We start from the raw sequence: 18,851 nt of genomic DNA, 5'->3' as shown, positions 1-18,851 counted from the left end.
TTATCTCACATTATTTTTTACTATTTAGTTAAGATATAGAGTGTGAGTGATATTAATCTTGTTTAACAACAACTGGTAAAATATTTTATTATTGAATGAGAAATCTGATGTACGAACCTTGTCTACACCCCAAATTAACGTGATAATTAGAGTCATCTCCATGAAGTGTATGTTATATGTTTAAATTCTATTATATGTATAAAAAAAAAATAATAATAATAAGAGGTAATTTTTTTGAGGGGGTGGGGGGTTATTTGGATTGGGCTGTTCCTTTGCTTTGGATGGTTTAGAAATAGAATTCTGCCCACATTTAGTAGTGTAGGCCTCTTAAGTCTGTTAGCCCAATCCTGACCTCCAGTCACCCTGGTAACCAAACACCGTATCATCATATATGTAAAACGACGTATCTCCCTCCCTAAAGTGTCAGAGCTTACCCTTCAAGTTCGTGCATTTTCGATTCCTCTGCAATTCTACAAGGTACTATCCTCACAAATTCTCTTCCAATTCCATTTTATCTTTGAACTGTTAAACAAAGTGAACCCTAGTAGATCTTTTAGAAACTTAAATTTGTTGACAAAATTCCAGCTTGAAGTGATTTTCTTTTCAAATTTGATAGCTTTTGTGTGGTTTTTTGCTAAATAGTGAAATAAATCAAATGGGTAAACAGGGAATTCGAATTAGTATCTGTTAAGTGGGACTTTGACTTGTGGGGCGTGTTTGAATTGGATTAATATGTGAATGTTTGTGTGTTTTGACAAAAAAAAAATGGAACTTTCCCATGTGGAATGGCTAATTTGGTAGAGCTGGTGTTTTAGACTGTCAATCTTGAATTTTGGGTATGTGATTTGCTATGGAAGGAACTGGAGTTACCTGTTTGTGTGATCCTTCGCGCAAACTGCGAATTTGAAATGGAAATTGGAATGTGATTTTATACGAGAATTAACAAGTTCTGATAGCCCCATGTATTAGATTCAGTACTGAGTAGGTATTTAGCAAGTATTCATATCTGCTGAAATTGAAACGGTATTGAGCAAGTTTGATGTGTTGCAAGGTAGCTCAATGAACTTATTACTATCAATGTTTGAAATTTGTCCTATTTCTTATAATTTTAGCTTCTTTGAACACATGTATGATACTTACTGTACCTGGCCCAACCCCTTTCCACACCTTTTCTAGACTGACATCGTTAGAGTCCCAATATCTTACTTCCCATAATATGTTAGTTTCCTCCTTCCTGTATGAAGGACATGCCCTGGTTTTAAATATCAGGGCTAATGAATGTTGTTTTGACCTTGAATACTCATTTTGAGTTTAAGCCCTGGTGCATTACCCTCGGGTTTGTGTATTATTTGCATTTACATTAAGCTGTTGTTGCAATGAAATATTTATTTATTTTTTATTGTCATTGTCATTTATTTCTGTCATCTTTGTTGTCACCATCACCATTATCATCAGCGTCTTCATTAATGTACTCTTTGGTTGCTTTTGTTGTTACTGAAATAAGATTTAATTACTTTTTGCAATTAGGCATTTGTTATATGTTACAGGACTGCTCTTATGTGCAGAATGAAGCAGTCTTTTTTTTTTATAAATTACAGAATGAAGCAGTTATGTGCATACATGTAGAAATTGTGGATATGACATACGAACTAATTGAAGTAGGAAACTAATATAGTCAGATTTACTTTTCTAGTGAGTGTAGAAATGTACAATTAGATAATCCCATATGAAGGCATATACTTTTTACTGTTTACATTTCATACGTCTGTTTCTTAGTGAGATGTATATAGTGCAGTCTCCTGTTCAGGGACTTAAACACCCCCCCCCCCAAAAAAAAAAAATTTCTGTTATGTTAAAGATGCAAGTAATTATGGGGCTGAAGGTATCTTTATCATTGTAGGTGTAGCAGAAAAAGATGGAGAACATTCAGTATGCTGAGGAACTTGTGAGGGAGTTTCTTGTCTTCAGAGGATTTACTAATACTCTGAAAACTTTTGAGAGTGAATTAGGCACAGATATTGGTAAAGGGTTTCAAGTGGATAAGATTTTAGACTTAATCTTCTCAGTATACGTACCCAAATTTCAGGCAGAAAAATTAATTGGTCTCTTGAGCTTTTTCAAGAAGTGCTTTTCTTCAGCATCTGAAACTGTACTTATTGCTACTTTGTCTAAATTGGAGGTCTCAATTCTGCGATACTATATTGCTCATGCCATACAATCAGGGAGGAGGGACAAAGTTGTAGATTTGTTCGAGATGAATGGCAATGAATTTTTGCAGAGGGGCAAGGACTGGACTGCATGGTTTGGTGGGTTTCTCTTTTATTCATTCTATTGTGTTCTACTGGACTACCTTCTCCTTGATTTATAATTTTGGGCATGTGGTGCAGCCATTCCATATATAAAGAACCCAAACCTGGATCCTGAATTTCGTATTTATTTCTCAAAGGAATGGTATGAGGCCTTACGTCTTTCTGTGAGGAACTTCTTTAGTGAGATCTTTAATGGAACTCATATCCTTCAGAGCAATTCATATATATATAATATAATATAATTTGATACTTTGGTTTCACCATTCCCCTATATTTCCAATGCATTTACTCCCTAGGGGTGAATCCAAAAGGCCCTACCTTAGTGAGGTTTCATGTCATAAAAAAAATCTAATGCATTTACTAGTTCACAACCATCATTTTAAAAACAGTTTTGTTTAAAAAATGCCCTTAAGTTTGCTCCCAAAAAAAAAAAAAAAATCCTTCAAGTTTTCATTTTTTAAAAGAAAAAGTCAATTTATTACTGACTGAGTTTTGAGAATATATCCTTAACCACACCACGCCTCCCTGCCCTATTAAAGATCAGTGCAGAGAAGAATACTGCCAACCGTCTCAGAAAGGATATAAAGCAACTCAATATTAAGTTGTCACAACTTCAAGCTTTACTGGAGGAAAAAGAAGCTCAATTAGGTCGGTTAAAGTGGTAAGGAATGGTCTTTGCTATTTCCATTTTGACTATAACAGCTATAGACAGAACTATTTTGATATCTGTCATCCTTTTTTTTTGGAACTCAGTAATGCTTCATCTCTACTGGATGCAAGCACAGGACAAACCAAAAGTTCATCAAGTTTTATGCATGAAGAAGATCCTATTATATACAGGGAGATACATGAAGCCTGTGCTCCTGCTACTCCACAATTAGCTGAAACAGTGCTGGATCAAGATTATGTTACTGGGCCTTCTCAAGTTCAATCTGAGCTTACCAAGTCCAAGTTGTTTCATGATTCAACCACTTCATCAAATCCTGATATGGGAGATGGTAGAACTGGTGATTCCAGTCAAATGTGGCAAGATGGCCCTTGTATTGGTATATTGCTGTTCTGTACAGTTTCTCTTCCATAAGTTCATGATAGTGAACAAGCTAATGGAAGTTTTTTTATAAAAATTATAGGAGTAGTTGACATTTATGGGGTGACATGTTGAGCTTTCATTAGTGGGAGGATAAGATAGATGATATCAGAAACCTGTAAATTTAGAGAAGTCTAGTAGAGCAGTTGTGAAAGATAAGGGCAGATAATGTAAAAAATTTGCAAATTTAAAAAATGTGTAAAGTAACCCTACATTTATGCTTCATTATATGAGCAGATCCATTGGCTAATGTAGAATATTTAGGGAAAAAAAATGACTGCAGTGGCAAGAGAGTTGATGTGTGAAATGGTATTGTTAATCTGAACAGCAAAAGATGGCTAAAATGTAGATATAATCTTTAAAGAGATCTAAAGAGAATCAAGATTCTGTATGAGTGGTTGACAGCATGGTAATGTAAAGAATCATTTATTTTACTGAACCAGTTTGAGAACTCATTATTTGGTTTTTTTTTTTTTTTCCCTGAGGAAACAGTCAAATTAATTTTTTCACTGTATGGTATTGCAGGTTGAGCTTTTTAATCTGGTTTCTGATTTCATGTTTTTTACTTGAATATGTGAGTTAATTGTGATAGTATTTATGAACTCATTGCTGGTTAAGTAATTATTGAATTTGGTGTGGCAGAAAATGGCAGGGAAGTTCACATAGAAGAAGAATTTCCAGAAGTTAAAGTAGACTTTCAGGTAAAATATCTGATAAATCCATATTTCAAAATTTGAAGTTTTTAGATTTAGATCATTTTCATTTATCAATTTGTACCTTTCTACAAAGACATTTTGTTCTTTTCCTGTATGTCTAAGCTATGCTTTATTGGAGTGTCTCTAATTTCTGGAATACCATGGTTTTTAGGAGACATTTTTGGGTCACACAAGTCCAATCAGTCGGTGTCGCTTTTCTGCATCAGGGAACAATATAGCCAGTGCTTCTATAGATGGTACAGTAAGGTATTCTTTTTTGCAAGTAGGTAACATTAAACTTAATAAAGATTTAATGCAAGGGTTTAAGATTCCTTGTCCCTTATGGCTTGTATGTATTGAAATTCCTATATGCTAAAATGGATTTAGATGGATCCCCACCCCTTTTCTCAAAAAAGAGGAAAAGAAGAAGAAGAGAAACATTTTCTAGATTTATCCTGCGTAGATGGGTTATTGATTTGAGTTGTGACTACCTTGGTTGTTGAGCATGCCTGAGAAGGCTTGGTGCATGTACCTTTTTTTAAATTTCTAATTATGTGCTGATTTCAAGTTGATTCCTTATTATTCTCCACACATTTAAAACAAAGGATATGGACATATGACTCTTCAACTCCAGCATCAAGAAATGCGACCATTTATTGTGGGGCAAAGATCATGTCACTTGACTGGGAGTGTAAATCTGACCGCTTGGTATGTAAATTTGCCTTTATGAGTGATTGCATATATGGTTTGATATTGAATGATGTTGATTATTTGAGATCGAAATTCATTCTTTTAAGTTGTGGTTCTTTTTGACAAAAGCTTCTCATAGGCACAGCTGATGGAGGCATTAAAGCATGGAATGTTGATGCAAAGAGAGTTGTCTGTGATCTCAGCACAACTGAAGCATTTCCAAGGTTTATCCTATATATACATACTATGGCTGCACTTCTCCTCTTCCTTGGTGTTTGCTCTTAACATCTTTTTGGTGCTGCAGTGTCTTGGATCTAAAGTGCAGCCCTGTAGAACCAATTTTTGTTTCTGCTGCCGCCTCCAAAGGGTATTTTCTTCTAATAGTCTTAAATGTTTGTATGGAAGTGTTAAAATACGACATTCTGTGGTTGTCTGGAGATCTGTTCAATAACACCTCTACTATAAGTATGATGCTACTGCTATGCCAATGAGCTCCCCAACCACCCCCCCAAAAAAAAGAATAAATAAATAAATAAAAATTCAAGGAATGGGATGGAGTTTAAGGTTTAGAGTTCAAGACCCATTGGATGCATGTGTAAAACTTCAATAATAAATTAATAATAATAATTAAATAAAAAGAGCATTATGCTTGCATTGTGCTACTGAAATGACTTTAGTATTGGTTAAAACCATTGGGAGTGTTTCTTATGGACCCTGATCTCCCAATCACACAATTTTCAGGAGATTGAACATGGGTTTATCTTTCTTATCAATTATTTACCATTTTTTTAGTTTTTCTTATTTTATCAATTTTATTGTTCTTTCTACTGGTGCAATAGATTAATAGGAACTCATTTTCTTTGTAGGAATGGCTCAAGTTCTAACGACAATTTAGGGTTTGCTTCCTTAACTGTCTGGAACATGAAAACCTGGAAGCCTGTGGTTCGTGACTGTTTGTCTTAGAACTTTATTTTTGCACTCAGTTGCCAGTTTTTATTTTATCCCTTAATGATCTTTGCCTTTCGTGAAGACAGTCCTTCCTCTTGGTAAAGATCCACCTGCAATAACTTCTTTATGCTTCAATCACAATGGGAAGATTTTAGCAGCTTCTGCTACTGATGGAATGATTCACATGTTTGGTATCCTTATGATTATATGACCTGGTTACTTAATCTGCATTTATCCAGTTTGCATGTGAAAACAAAAACCTTTGGTTTTAAAATTTGTGGTTGCACATACTTAAGAAGACAAACTCCTTTTCTGCTAACCCGGCCCTTTTAAGTGCATTTCGGAGGCTTACTTGTATCTTAACTGGGGGGTTAACCTAGTCATTTGATGGAAAATTAAATGGTTAATGAAAAGAAAATGTTGCCCAATAATCACGGATGAGGGTGCCTGAGCAGAAATACCCGCATTATTATGCATACCCCTTAACTTGTCAAAGACATGGCTGCTGGTCTACAAATTACTGGGTGGCCTGCACATGATTCTGCGATAAGCTCTCTTCTTTTTGGGCCTGATGAGACAAGCATTTTTAGCTTGGGGTCAGATGGAAAGGCAAGTATATCTTGGTTTTCAATTCAAATTTAGGCATAGCTCTGTAAATACAGCTTAGTTTTTTCTTTGAACTTTATATAGCATAAGGTTTTGCCATATTATGCTAATATAACCCTCACAGAATTTGTTTTTTGGTGTTAGATTTTTGAATGGAGCTTGCAAAACCAAGGTCAAGTCCTATGGTCAAGAAACTGTAGTAGGTATTTGTCTTGCTGGCACTCTGTTATCTAAAGTGAATTTTGGTTAAGACTATTATCCTTAGGAAAAGAATATATTGGTTAAGATTAGCTGTACTGACTGGTTCTGACATTTAACTGTCATTGTAGTTCTTGAACTTTCACAAAAAGTGAGATTCATTAAATGCTTTCTAGGTACTCAATGATGTAATAGCCAATGTGTTGTGGAACTGGGATATTATACTACTTATATTTCAAATTGGAGGATTATGGAATTATAATGTTGTTCAATATCATTGGAGCTTTATGTTATTAGACATAGGCGCTATGGTGGGCCTGTGGTCTAATTTGCCTAATCCACTACATGAGCATAATTTTTCCTTTCTGTATGACTCAATTAAATTAGTTCAATTTTGTATTTGCTATAATTTCCTTCCCCCCCCCCCCCCCCCAACAATTCATAAAATCCTAGTTCTGCCCCTAATTCATTGGTTTTATAACTAGTGAAGGTTCATGGAAGATTGAAATCACATAAATACTAAAATAAACTATGACATTTATTTGATTCTGTTAATTTTTGTGGAGGATCGTGTGCTGTGCATAATCCGTCTCCCTCACTTTCCCAGTGGTGAACCCATTACTTTTTATAATGTTGGTACTGCCTTTGCACATATTGTTTTATGCTGTTGCCCCGTAAAAATCTGTCATGTTCTGGTGTTTGTTATTATAGTTGCATCTTCTATATTGTTGTGTTATCTGAAGGAACCTTGATAACTTGATTCTTTTCCATTCTGTAGGTTCTGTGATGCTGAGAGCTCAAAACTTTGCAGACATGAAATGGCGTTAGATGCTAACGGGAGGAGGCTACTGGTGACATCTGGTTCAGTAAGAGCACCTATATATCAGGTTGATCTCTCGCCCACCCCAACCTTCTTGTTTCTCATTCTCATATGTGTATGCCTGTGCCTGTGTGCATGAAGACACGTCCAAGTGCACACAATGTCATTCGCTGTCCTTTGTTCTTTAATCTATGGCAATCAGAGTTGACTTGCTATTGACCCTGATCAATATATTGACCAGAATTACAAATGCTGATTTTGCCGTACTGATTATTCTAATTTAATTTATCGTTTGTTTAACTTGGCTCAGGTTCGTGGTCAAAGAAATGGGTTGAGAACTCTTCCACACACTGCTGCTATAACAACGGTTGATTGGCACCCGACTTTGCCCATCTTCTTGACTGGATCAGCTGATAACTCGGTTCGAGTAACGTCTATTCTATAAAAGGCTACTCGCATCTACATCTCCCTTTTATTCTTGGTCAGTTGGAATGAAGTTTACTTGGTTTAACATGAGTTTCACGTTGGTGTGCATCTGAGCTTTGGGTTGTATGGATGTTATATAATTGGTTGCACAGGGCGTTTATAGTTTACTAGCCATTCATTGATGTAGTTATTTAATACTTTATTTTGTTTATATCTGCTAAAGTGTGTGTGTGTGTGTGTGAGAGAGAGAGAGAGAGAGAGAGAGAGGGTGCTGTTCTCTCCTCCTTTTTATTTTTTATTTTTTTATTTTTATTTTTATTTTTATATTTTTGCGTAGAAGAATTTCAATATGCTGTTGCCTTAGGTTTTGTAGATGTTATGGATGCCCTTAATATGTACACTTTCTCTTCATTCATTGCTTAAAAACTTTTAGTTAATAGCTCTCTTCTATCTCTCTCTCATTAATAATTACTCTCACTTCCACTTTCTTTGTTTGTTTAGACTTCTGTAAATTTAGATTGTTTAATCTAATTAACTAAGTTGTTACTTAGGATTATTATTCAGATTTAGGTTAATTAAACAAAAACAATCATATCACTAAGTGCGGAAAAGTAAAGAAGACAAGCGATATGATAATCCAGGAAAACCAATGAAACCGTCTAGTTTCAAGATAAAAAACCTGGAGAGGATTTAATCCAAACAATTTTCAAGGAAACAAATTCACCATATAGAATGGAAGTTTTACAATAGATTTTTCCCTAAATCTAAAACTACCTCTTATAGTACTTACTCACGTGACCACATGCAACTTCAAATTCACAGATTATTCTATTTGAATTTTTTGCACACTAACACTCCTGTTTGTGACTTTGAGATTCCATTCAAAGCTTTAGGCCATCAGCAATAGTTAATCTTGTATGCAGCAACTTAACTCAACCGGTTCTTGTGTTTGGATCTTCTTTTCGATAGATGTTTGTTGAATTAGAAGGTTACAGAATTTCTCAAATCTCACAGGAGTAACTTACAAGACTTCCCAAGACTTCTGAAACGTGAATTAGAGTTTTCCTTTTATACCTAGCAGTGTTGGACTCAATCCCTAAACGTTTTGAGGGCTTTTGGGCTTGATTTAATATCTGCAGAAAATGATTTTCAATTGGTCGAACTTTTTTCCTTGCAATTTCTTAATTCTTCTTTCTATAGTTTGCCTGTTCTTGAATCTTAACTTGAATCAACTTGAGTAATGTCTAACATTGTTTTAAGGCATAAATATCTTAAACTAGATAGGTTTTTATACTTGATTTGCCAACATACATAAACTTAGTTCCTAAACATTTAATGCTAAATATTTAGAACCTAACACACACTTTTTTCTTATTTGGTAAGTTTTGATAAAAATAAATAATTCTTGATTTGTAGTAAATGATAGAAAGCTCAATAAAGATGCAATTTATATTTTGTATCAAAGCAAAACTACATTGTTTTATGAGGCTTAACAATGATATAGATAGAAGAATTACATTGAAAACATATTTAACATTAACACTAACATTATAGGGATAAAAATGAAATAATTTCAGGGAAAAAATGAAAACAAGACAGTTAGAGAAAGTAAGTTGTGATTGTGCCCATATAATATTAAATAAATATTACATATGTTTATATGTATACGTTATAAAAATATTTGTATATTTAAGATTAGATTGTGCTAGTTTGTAAATAAGGTTTTTTTTTTTGGGTAATTTATTGGCAAATATGATAGTCTATTTCATATTAAAAATTATATATAATTTTTAATAATGCAAGGTTAGTCGATCTAATTTCTATAAATTTATAAAAGGAAATTAAAATTAGTCTATCACTCTATCTAATTAACTCAAATAATATAATTCTAACTTTATTTTAATTAATTATTATTATCTATTTGTGAAAGCAAAAAAAAAAAAAAAAATAGTATTGGTATATATATATATATATATATGAAACAACAAAGGTAACAGTGCAAATAGTCCAGGATGGTAACACTCAAACATTAAACTAGATTCAAATTACAAAATTTCTCTTTGTAAATTAACTTGCTTAATTGAGAAAGGCAATGAAACAAAGCATAATATAGATCCACACCCACGCAAATGTTACATACGGTTTCTGACACTTATTTTGACGTGAGCACCAATAGCAGCAACTCCTGATACTAGTACCAAATATAAAAAACCATCAGTCTGGATGCACTAAATATATAGAATTAGAAGTAGAACTACTTCATGCAAATTGAAATTTACCACGCGGATAAAGCATATCGCCTTAAGCACCACCATGCGACCTTACCTGATATCCAATTTGAAATATGAAAATATACTTCTTGGCATGTGCGGCAAAATCAAGAAATTGTGAGATAAGGTTGGAAACAAAACACTAAAATTGAAACAAATTAATGATTTTTTATTTAAAAGAAAAAGAAAAGGGCAAAGCTCGTATCAATGAAAAATATAGAATTGCCATGTTTGCAGTTACGTTTGCTCTAGGCTAAAAAACAAAGATATGAATATGACAAGAATAAATTAATTGCTGTCTATACGTATTACATTACCTTGTTAATCTCTACAGGCAAAGTGGTCATCCCTGCCTCTGAATCTTCCTTTGCAATCTTGCAATGTTCACGGTTATTGTTACATAGAGCCAATCCTTCATGTTGTCCAATAACAGGAAATAGGCATGTCTCCAAGAACGCTTTAACACCAAAGAACTGCAAACTCCCCAAAACCCTATAGCAAATCCAAACCCTGTTCCCACATAAAACCATTTTCCCAATTCATCTTCATTCTCTTCATTATCTTTGGTAGTCGCTTCACTTCGGCTTGGTGTTTCTTCACCTGGACACTTTTGTGTGATTGGAGGTCCACAAAGTGCCCTGTTTCCAATAAAATAAGATGCATCGAAGTCTCGGAGTTGAGTGCCCAAAGGAATTTTCCCAGACAAATTGTTATAGGATAAGTTCAGGAATTCCAAAAAGTTATCTCAGATATGCTAGATGGGATTTCGCCTGAAAACTGATTGCTTGACAAATCAAGTGATTCAAGCTGCTTCAACTGACCAATCATTTGAGGAATTTCTCCAATCAAGTTGTTTCTTGATACGTTGAGTGAAATCAAATCCAAAAGGCTTGAGATTTCACTTCGAAGTTTCCCAATTAGTTTGTTACTTGAAAAGTTAATGATCTTTAGTAGTCCAAGATTTCTACCATGGTACTCATGCTCATTTCTTTTCAACTCAACCATTACACTATCAAAATATTCTTGCGCAATGAATAGTTTCTTTTCTGAGCCATGGCTGTGAAATTATTGAGGCATTGTGGTATAGTTCCGGAAATGTCATTTAAAGAGAGGTCCAAGATTTGTAAATGTTTTAACCAACACAAATGCAATGGTATGCTTCCATTGAACATATTGGAACGTAAAGACAGAAAAATCAAGCTTGGTAGGCGTTCCCCAATCCATGCTGGTACGTTCCCAGAAAATCTATTATTTCTCATGTCCATAACTGTCAAGGAACTGCAATTTCTCAGTGACGAAGGTAAGTTTCCAGAGAAACTATTATTATTTAGACTCAATGTGTTGAGCACAGACAGCGAGCTCAAAGAGCTTGGAACTTCCCCAAAGAAGTGGTTGCCAGCTAAATTCAAAATGAGTAGCTTTGGCCATTGCACAAAACAATTAGGAAGTCTTCCAGATAATCTATTATGGGATAGGTCCAGGTAAGCCAACAATGGACCATTGATTTTACAAAGAGAAGAGATTGATCCTGAAAATTGATTTTTAGAGAGATTCAAGATTGTGAGATTTGTTGGAAAATGTGGTAGTGGACTCTCTAAACTGTTAGCACTCAAATCAATTGCAAGTTCGTTCAATCCTTTTGTTGACACATTTGGTAACCGCCCATATATATGGTTGTTAGAAAGATTTAAAAGTTTTAATGTAGGAGGCAGGTCTGCTAACCACTCTGCTGGGATGGTATCTGAAATTTTAGTATCAGAGATCTTAAGGAAGGAAACTTTTCTTTGAGTTCGAATCCAATTTGGAAATCTAGGCTCTAAATTACAAGATGTCAAAAATATATCTTTCAGTTGGAAAAGGGGAACCCAATCAAAGCTGAATTCCAAAGAAAGATTATTATTGAACAAGACTAAAGATTGTAATTTGGAGAGCTTTGAGAAAAGAGATTCGGAGATCACACCTTCTAAAAAATTTGAATAAACAATCAAAATCTCGAGATTATATAGGTGTTTCCAATGCTTTTGGGCAAAGTCCCATTTAATTTGTTCTCTGAAAGATTTATTTCTTTTAAAGATGGAAATATTGCAAAATTAGGCAACAATCCCGTAATTTGATTATATGATAACTCCAAAACTTCTAACGAGTCTTTTGCACATTAGACAAGTTATTCATAAGCTCAAAGAGTTGTACGTAATGTACATATATCCCCAAAAGATTTTGGAATGTGGGCAAATTGATTGTTACTGAGATCTAGACTTTGTAGAGAAGTAAAAGATTTCGAATGATTTAAATGGGGAAGAGATGAGAGACTCATTGGAGGAAGATCACACTCAGACATACTCAAGGCTGTTAAATTAGGGTGATGACTCATAACTTCCAGCCAATCATTGGCAACGCTACTAAGATTTATGAGATTTAGGTTAAGGGCTTCTAATGAAGACAGATGAGACAACCATTTGAAATCAATAATTTTCAAATCATTCTCGCTCAGATTAAGATATTGCAAGTGCAAAAGGTTTTCAAGCTGAAGTGGAATTGGCCCGATAGAGATCGAGATATTTTAAGTTACGTACTGAGAGAACCAATGAACTTTGGGATATGACTCTGTTTAAAATCATTGCCACTGAGATCCAGAAAAGTTAAGTAAGGCAACTCAAGTAGTACCTTGCAAAGGTGGGAATTCAACCCCAAGTACATGACCTGTTTGATTGTTGCAAAGAACTCCTTCCCAATGGCAGCAATTCTTATTTTCATCTTGAGGGCTTGCCAATGTCAGCAATAATGAATGAAAAAAAAATTGTAACACATATCCATAAGTAACCATAATTAATTTGACTCTAAAAATGCCACTATATGCCCTTTTTTGTTTTTTTTTTGTTTTTTTTTTGAGAAACCAGTCTGTCCTTTTTATTAATCAACAAAACATTTATCAGCAAGTACAAGTCTTTGCACATCACTAGGGATGTCATCCAACCAGAGACGAGGGCAAGGGGAAAACTTTGCTGTCTTGGCCAGTTTATCCGCCACAACATTCCCTTGACGTTTTACATGGATAAAAGATACTGAAACAAAATTCAAAGCTAGACTTTTAACATCATCAATAATATGGCCAAAAGAGCTTAGACAGGGCGAGTCTGAATTGAGAGCCTTTGTAATTGTTTCGGAGTCACCTTCAAACACTACCTCTTCAAGTCCGAGCTGTATTACATAAAGTACTGCTGATCTGCAAGCTAGAGCCTCCACTTCATCAACAGTCATGGGAAGACAACACCTGTCCGAGAGTGCACCTTGTATTGTTCCCCCTGAATTTCTAACTACCACACCAATTCCTGCTTGTTTGGTATCATGGAACAGAGCACCGTCATAGTTTACTTTGGACTGTGTACGTTGAGGTGGAGACCAATGAGTAGGTCCCGCTGGGATTTGCTCTGGTATGGCAAGTTCCCGTGCTGCCTGAAATTCTTGTAGCCTATCACACATGTCCTGGTAGATCCGGTTGAAAGGGAGTGAGCTGGACTGCATTCTCGTTGCATTTCTTTTGTGCCATATGCTCCATGCAACATAAGCAAATCTCTCAGCCAATTTGGGTACCTCAGAGTTTATGATACCTATCCACAAGTCTCTAAAATCCACATATCGTGTAGATAGCTGATTTCTGAGGTAGTGTTCATTCCACCATACTTCCTTGAGCACTTGGCAGCCCCAAAGCGCGTGAATTGTGTCTTCAACTTCCTCATTGCAGTGGTCACAGGTTGCTGTCCGTGTTACTTTCCTAATGAGCAGATTTTTTTTTTGTAGGCAGAGATTCATGACATGCTCTCCAAATGAAGTGTTTTATTTTGTTTGGGACGTTAAGAGTCCAAACTCTTCACCAACAGCTGTTTTGGGCAGAGGGGTCCGATGCACCAGGTAAGGTTGGGTCAGGACAATTTGATAGCATTTTATAGGCACTCCTTGTTGTGTAATTTCCTGACTTTGTACCAGCCCATATGAGAGAATCATTAGTTCGGTTATAGCTTAGGGGGATGCCGAGTATTGCTTGAGCCTCATGGGGGAGAAATTCCTGCACAACTCTATCCTCAATCCAGTTATGGTTATCCTCATCAATAAGGGCACATACCTTGGCATTATTAGGTAGATTTTTCTGGGGAGATATAATGTGCTTGGTGGGCAAACCTGGCAGCCATCTATCCCCCCGGATCTGTACTTGTGATCCGTCCCCAATCCGCCAATATGCTCCCTGTTTAACAACTTCCCTTGCCTTTAGGAGACTCTGCCAAGCATATGAACCTGAAGTTTTTACCTCACTGTCCAAGATCGAACAATGTGGAAAGAACTTTGCCTTGAAGACTTTATAGAGCATGGAGTTTTTGTTTTGCACTAGGCGCCACACCTGTTTGCCTAAGAGTGCAAGGTTAAAATTTTCCAACTCCCTAAAACCCAAACCACCTTGGATTTTTGGAGTGCAAAGTTTTTTCCAAGCTATCCAATGGATTTTTCTTGATTCTCCCGAGTACCCCCACCAGAATTTTCGAATCATTGATTCAATGTCCCTACACAAGCTCTTTGGGAGTTTGAAACACCCCATAGTAAAAGTCGGCATTGCTTGTATAACCGATTTGATTAGGATCTCACGACCTGCTTGAGATAAGAGCTTTTCTTTCCATCCATGTATTTTATGCCATACTCTTTCTCTAATATAGCTGAAGCTTTCTCTTTTCGCTCTCCCTACAAATGATGGCAACCCCAAATATTTTTCATATTGTGTCACCGCTTCCACACCTAGCTGGTCCTTTATTTTATTTTTGGTGTTCATGTCTGTATTTGAGTTGAAAAATAATTGGGTTTTTTCACGGTTGATTTTTTGGCCTGAAGCTTGTTCATATTTTGTAAGGATGTCCATCACTGCTTGGCAGTCGGTATCTTTAGCTTTACAAAGAAGTAAGCTATCATCCGCGAAAAACAGATGAGTAATTTTCGGCCCTTCTTTACATAGAGACACTCCATGCAAGTCTCCATTGTTGGCTGCTTGTTGTATTAGTGAATGAAGGCCCTCTGCACATAAAAGAAACAAATAAGGTGATAGTGGGTCTCCTTGGCGGAGCCCTCTACTAGGATTGAACAAGCCATGAGGCTCTCCATTAATCATGATGGAGAAAGATACCGAACGGATGCAACAACCAACAAGATTTATCCATTTTCTATCAAAGCCCAACCTTTCCATAATTTTGTCTAAGAAATTCCATTCAACCCTATTGTATGCTTTGCTCATATCAAGTTTCAAAGCCATGAACCCCGTTTTGCCTCTTCTTTTATTTTTTAGGTGGTGGAGAGTTTCAAAAGCAATGAGGATATTATCAGTGATGAGGCGATCGGACATGAATGCACTTTGTGTTTCGGATACCAACTTTGGGAGGATTTTTTTGAGGCGGTTTGCTATGGTTTTGGAAATTATCTTATACATGACGTTGCAAAGGCTAATGGGGCGAAAATCTTTTGGACTAGTTGGTGATTTTGTTTTGGGGATTAGGGTGATGAAGGTGTGGTTTATATTTGGTGGCATAATTCCCGAATTTAAAACTGATAGAGTTGCATCAATAACATCTGAGCCAACAATATTCCAATAAGATTTATAGAAGAGTGGGGGCATACCGTCCGGGCCAGGGGCTGTTAAGGACTTCATTTTTTTTAGAGCTTGTTCCACTTCGATGGCTGTGAAAGGCCGGGTCAGGTCTTCATTCATATGTGGTGTCACTTTTGGCTCAATACCTTGGAGGATTTGATCAAGCCCAAACATATTGGTTGACTAGAACATGGATTGGAAGTAGTCCACAAATGCTTTTCAAATTTTTTGTTCGTCCTCTAGTATTTCACCACTGTCAAGGACCAGCTTGGAAATAAAATTCCTTCTGTTACGTTGATTTGCCCGGCTATGGAAATAGCTGGTATTGAGATCACCTGCTTTCAGCCACTCCACCCTTGCTCGCTGTTGCCACAAGCACTCTTCCTTCACCATCAAATCATGAACTTCAGCTTTCAAAAGTCTTACTTGGTCGTGATTTGATCCACCCATGGACTGTTTCTCAACCTGCACTAGTAGTTTCTTCTTTTGGTGCAGCGAACGGCGAATGTTTCCAAAAGAATGTTTACTCCACGTTTGAAGTGATTGGCTACACCTGTTAATCTTATTGACCACTCTTTCCATCGGGTTGGACAAGGATTGTCCCTCCCATGAATTTCTTATTACACCTTCATAACCTTCATCCTTCATCCACGCTGCCTCGAATCTAAATGGTCTTCTTTTCCTGTAAAATCGAATATTCTCATCATCAGTGCAAATCCATAACGGACAGTGATCTGAAAGTGAACCTGAGATATGGTGTACACGGGTTGATGGGAAGAATTGAATCCAAGTATTAGTAGCAATTGCTCTGTCCAAACGGATCCACGTGACCGTTCCGTCATACTGATTGTTGCACCAGGTAAAGGGTGCACCCACGAATCCCAGGTCCCGAAAACTACAATAATCAAGGGCTTCTCTGAATTCCATCATTTGTCTCTCTCGTCGTAATGGCCCGCCCATTTTTTCTTCGTTTCTGACAATCTCGTTAAAGTCTCCCACGCAGAGCCAAGGGAGTTCCATTTTTAGATTCAGGTGCTTTAGTAGTGCCCAAGAGTGTTCCTGGTTGGCTGTCACAGGATTTCCGTAAAAACCTGTGAACCGCCAGGTGTCATCCACTCCTGGGTTAATTACTGCGTCTATGTGCGAGGTCGACGCGTCGATAACGTGGAGATTAATTTCAGACTTCCAAAACAGAGCTAGGCCGCCCCCTGTATTTTGTCTAGAAACAATATGCACGTTGTCTAGCTGGAGCTATCCTTTGCTTTGGTTTCCATCAGAAAGAGGATTAAGGGAGAGTGTTTTCTCACTAACTCGGTGAGTTCCTGAACTGTGCGTGGTCGTCCCAAACCACGGCAGTTCCAACTAATAGCATTCATGGTGTTCGGCGGGGCTGCCAAGCAGCCACCACCGTTTGACAAGGTTCAGGGGCATCATCCTGGGGCACGGTCTGCCGTTTTATGGGTCTGCAATCCTCCTCTGGTATTTGTGGTCTCGTATGCTCTGTTTCAAACATATGGACGTCGCTAGGGGTTTTTTGATGGTCACTTGGAATCCTTACCCAGGTAGGTTTGGTTGGTAGTGTTTTGGGAGGGCTTTTTGTATGTTTACTGGGCTTTTCAGTGATGTGCTGTTCGTCTAGGGTTGGGTGGTATTGGGCTGGCATTTTCGGCTTAGCGGTTTGGGTATTGATGGGCTGAGTTATTGCTGGACAGTTTTCCACGTTTGCACTATCATTGTCTGACTTAATGCTGAGTTTCATAACGTGCACCAACTCTGGAATGTTCGCATAGCCGTTGGCAGCATTTAAGTTTTGGTTTTCCTCACTTCTCGCCTCTGAATTATGAGCATTAATGGTGCCATTAAGTGTATCGGGAGGGGATGGTTTTGGGTTTTCCGCCGGTGCCGGGTGAAGGTTTCCGGACGGCGTTGTTGTGTCTTGCACGTCGGAAGTTTCAGATTCTGATGGTTGGGTTGTGCTACGGGGTTGTGGTTTAGGTGTTGTTTTTGATTTTGGGTACCTCGGTTTGGAGCCAGGTATTGTGATGGACGTTTTTCTAGAATTAAGATCAACCTCTGCCCTCATCCAATCCCCATAGTGCTGGTCTGTCTTCTTCAACGATCCTTTGCTCCGCAGCCAACATTCGCAATCTCTATCATCATGCAAAACCAGTCCACACCAATAGCAGAAGTTTGGCAAACGCTCATACTTCAAAATGGCGCATCCAATAACTACTCCTTCAGACCATACTTTTCGAACTCTGTTGAGGGGTTTTGTAATATCAATCCTGACCCGGACCTGTAAATAATTTCCTTTACCACCTTCCCCTTCCAAGTCAGTCATGAGTAGTGGAGTGCCCAGCGAACTGCCTATTGCTTCACGAGTCTCTGAGTTGAGGCAGTGAATTGGGAGATCATGGATTTGGATCCAAAAGGAGGTGTACTGGAAAGATAGCGCTGATATGGGGACATTCTCTACCACTTTCTCGAAAACAACTAGATGCTTATCGTATGTCCATGGTTCATGCTCAATTACTCTGTTTAGATCACACTCATCTTCAAAATTGAAAGACAAAATATTATCTCTCATGTCTTTAATCTGAACATCCCTTTCTAGCCTCCAAAGTGGTCTGAAAGTACATGCAACTGATTCCACGTTGACCACTCGCTTTGTCATAAACTTTGCAGCAAGGATGAAATTTTCGGGGGCATCCTTCTTTGGGCACGCAACTCCTGTTTCTTCTTCGTCGAGAAAGGAAAATTTTTTCCATAATCCCTCAAGGGATTCCATTGCAGAAAAGTACCGATTGTGATGTGAATAAATTCTTTTGGAATCTCCCTACCAGTTGCTGGGAACTAGAGGGAACTGGGAAACCTGTACAGAGACAGGGATAGAAAAGCTCCACTGAAGTTTAGGAAAAAAGGGGACTAGACTTCAGAGAGCGACCTCATAAACAAATGCCATCTTTTAGCCCTTTTTTGTTTAATCAAGTGTACATGTATATTTAGTTCTTACATTTGACCGTTTCCAATATAAATTTTTTTATTATTTCCTTTTCTCCTTTTTTTTTAGAAGTATTTTTTTTTTTTTAAAAAAGAAAACGTGTGAACTTTTGAAGGCTAAACATCAAAGATTTAAGGTTTATAATTTCTAATTCGCAAAACTAAATATACATGCCAAG

General features: G+C 37.0%; 2 protein-coding genes across 2 annotated transcripts; one reads left to right on the top strand and one right to left on the bottom strand.

The window, feature by feature from the left end:
• Positions 1-312: 312 nt before the first annotated feature.
• On the top strand, positions 313-7,961 carry LOC115968575 (WD repeat-containing protein 91 homolog). The gene is made up of 16 exons (XM_031087998.1): positions 313-477; positions 1,901-2,306; positions 2,388-2,510; positions 2,829-2,970; positions 3,063-3,355; positions 4,039-4,097; positions 4,264-4,358; positions 4,697-4,799; positions 4,911-5,005; positions 5,086-5,148; positions 5,648-5,723; positions 5,812-5,920; positions 6,226-6,338; positions 6,480-6,538; positions 7,312-7,420; positions 7,664-7,961. The coding sequence occupies exons 2-16, from the start codon at positions 1,916-1,918 to the stop codon at positions 7,796-7,798; spliced, it is 1,965 nt and encodes a 654-aa protein (XP_030943858.1). The 5' UTR covers positions 313-477; positions 1,901-1,915; the 3' UTR covers positions 7,799-7,961.
• Positions 7,962-15,891: 7,930 nt separating this feature from the next.
• On the bottom strand, positions 15,892-16,692 carry LOC115967220. Its single transcript, XM_031086277.1, has one exon. It carries the CDS (start codon positions 16,690-16,692, stop codon positions 15,892-15,894), a length of 801 nt encoding a protein of 266 aa, XP_030942137.1.
• Between the last annotated feature and the right edge of the window lie 2,159 nt (positions 16,693-18,851).

The sequence above is a fragment of the Quercus lobata genome, chromosome 11, assembly GCF_001633185.2.
Source record: "Quercus lobata isolate SW786 chromosome 11, ValleyOak3.0 Primary Assembly, whole genome shotgun sequence".
NCBI classification, from domain to species: Eukaryota; Viridiplantae; Streptophyta; class Magnoliopsida; order Fagales; family Fagaceae; genus Quercus; species Quercus lobata.
This window is presented reverse-complemented; position numbering and strand designations above follow the sequence as displayed.

What these genes read in the sequence shown, in the direction of transcription:
- LOC115968575 (XM_031087998.1), top strand. Translation starts at nt 1,916, where the DNA reads ATGGAGAACATTCAGTATGCTGAGGAACTTGTGAGGGAGTTTCTTGTC. An exon ending in AGTGTAAATCTGACCGCTTG is followed by an intron (nt 4,800 to 4,910) that starts GTATGTAAATTT and finishes TTTTGACAAAAG; the next exon opens with CTTCTCATAGGCACAGCTGA. An exon ending in TCTGCTGCCGCCTCCAAAGG is followed by an intron (nt 5,149 to 5,647) that starts GTATTTTCTTCT and finishes TTTTCTTTGTAG; the next exon opens with GAATGGCTCAAGTTCTAACG.
- LOC115967220 (XM_031086277.1), bottom strand. Translation starts at nt 16,692, where the DNA reads ATGGAACTCCCTTGGCTCTGCGTGGGAGACTTTAACGAGATTGTCAGA.